The 1,848-nt window shown below is 37.8% G+C and overlaps 1 protein-coding gene across 1 annotated transcript in view; it reads left to right on the top strand.

Annotated features, from left to right (window-relative positions):
• Window positions 1-499: 499 nt before the first annotated feature.
• The window catches only part of reep3b (receptor accessory protein 3b), a gene marked incomplete at its 5' end in the record, with an annotated part of 28,859 nt that continues 27,510 nt past the window's right edge, over window positions 500-1,848 (top strand). The window contains 1 exon segment of the mRNA XM_014026252.1: window positions 500-572. Coding sequence (XP_013881706.1) covers window positions 500-572 — 73 coding nt within the window.

The following is a 1,848-nucleotide window of genomic DNA, read 5'->3' as shown; positions in this document are numbered from 1 at the left end:
CGTACGCACAACTTAAGAACAAATCTGTGCGTACCAACGGTTCTTACATGAGGCCCAGTGACTTATTGTGTTTCAGTGGTTCTAGGACTCTGTGAGTTCCTACCTCTGGATCATGAGTCCTCCAACTGTTTCACAGGAACAGCTGTTGGGTTTTAATAGTAAAATTGCTACTTCATGTTCAAATCTGTTGACTTCGAGATGAAACATTTGCTTTCAACATTTTATTTGAATAAAGTAGGATATTTAATCAGGTTTCTCTTTTTATGGAAAAGCTGTAACTTCAGTCTGCAAAACGTTTACACCAAAGGTACATACAACAATTTATGTCTCAATGTTTAATTTTGTTTTGTGTCAAAACCTTCTCAACACGATTCTATTAGAGGGCATTTCAGTCATCCTTTTTTGTTTTCAGGTGTAACAAGTATTATAGTTCGTCAATGTTTGTTGAATCAACATCAGTTTAAATGACTAACCTCATGTCATGTGTTCTGTTTCACAGGCTGCTGTTTGGGACCCTGTATCCTGCATATTACTCTTATAAAGCTGTCAAAACCAAAAATGTCAAGGAATATGTAAGTCCACAAGAATTACACATAACATATGCATCACAAAAGTTCATATTTTTATTGTCAAAACATATAATTGATATTTCAGTACTTGGTTTTACAACACAGGAACTCTACTGTTAGTTTTTACAAATGTTAAACATTTACTCTTAGATTAGTAAAAAAGTTATTGAAGAACTTTGGTTGTAACAACTTTGACTTTAGGACCTTTTTTATGTGTGAATTATTTACAAAAACTTAATTCCTGTATTTATTTTTCTGAACTCCAGTTCATCAGAATTATTCAGTAACTTATCAGGCGTAGCATCACCCATCATGTAGAAAAGATGGATGTCTCTGTCCAGGCTTGGCCAGTGGCCAGCCAAACGGGCCTGTTTTTTCTTAAAACGGGTCTTCTCTAAAGGCCCTGTCACATTATGACCAGTGGTGGGCACTAGTCCCCTAAAGCACAAAAGCACTAAATGTGGACCTAAATTCCTTGTTTGAGGGTTTTACAGTTTTTTTCTTACAATGTGCAGATTTGCGCTTTCTAATTTTAAAAGACAATAGTGCTAAATTAAACTTTTCATTGAATTTTTGTCATCGTTATTTTCTACATCGAAGGACGAAAGCTGTCTAAATTCACAACAACGCACTTGTTTCAATACATCCTTATAATCATGATCTTCAACAGTGGAGGGAGAAAGCCTTCTCTGGTCAATACAATAAAAAACCATTGTATGGAAACAGCAAACCCTCAGACGTCTGACCATTGGTAGAGCTGTATACTCTCACTGACTGTCTTTCTGGGTGACGGTTTTTATTTAAGACAGCATTCCCACAATTCTTTGCGTGGCAGGAAGCAATTAGAGCTACAGTACGTGACTGAGAGACACTCCCAGTCCCAGTCCTTCTCCACCGGCGTGCCTGCTGCAGTTCTGATCTGTGGTTTGGCTGAAGTGTCTCCAGGATCCAACCACACAGAACCACATTGAGCCTGAGCTGATGTTCACGTGACGTCTTTTTTCCATCGCCACCTTCAACAGAAAAAAAGAGCATCCTCCATGAAGGCTTTAGCCAACACACAGATAGTTGTGGGGAAAAAACCCACAATATCCAGCCATTATATTTGTTGTTTATATACTTGTATGATCTTTGGGAGGACAGCCCGCTGTCGCATGTCGTATTGAAGTATACTCAAACTAGGGCAGGGCGGTATGGCAAAAAAAGCTCACTATTATTTTTTTCATATCGTCCGATCTCGATTAATGTCAAAAATTTTTTATTTTGTTAACCTAAGAAG

Source organism: Austrofundulus limnaeus, unplaced genomic scaffold (assembly GCF_001266775.1).
Source record: "Austrofundulus limnaeus strain Quisiro unplaced genomic scaffold, Austrofundulus_limnaeus-1.0 Scaffold537, whole genome shotgun sequence".
In the NCBI taxonomy this organism is placed as follows: Eukaryota; Metazoa; Chordata; class Actinopteri; order Cyprinodontiformes; family Rivulidae; genus Austrofundulus; species Austrofundulus limnaeus.
Note: the sequence above shows the minus strand (reverse complement) of the source record. Positions and strands in the feature narration are given on the sequence as shown.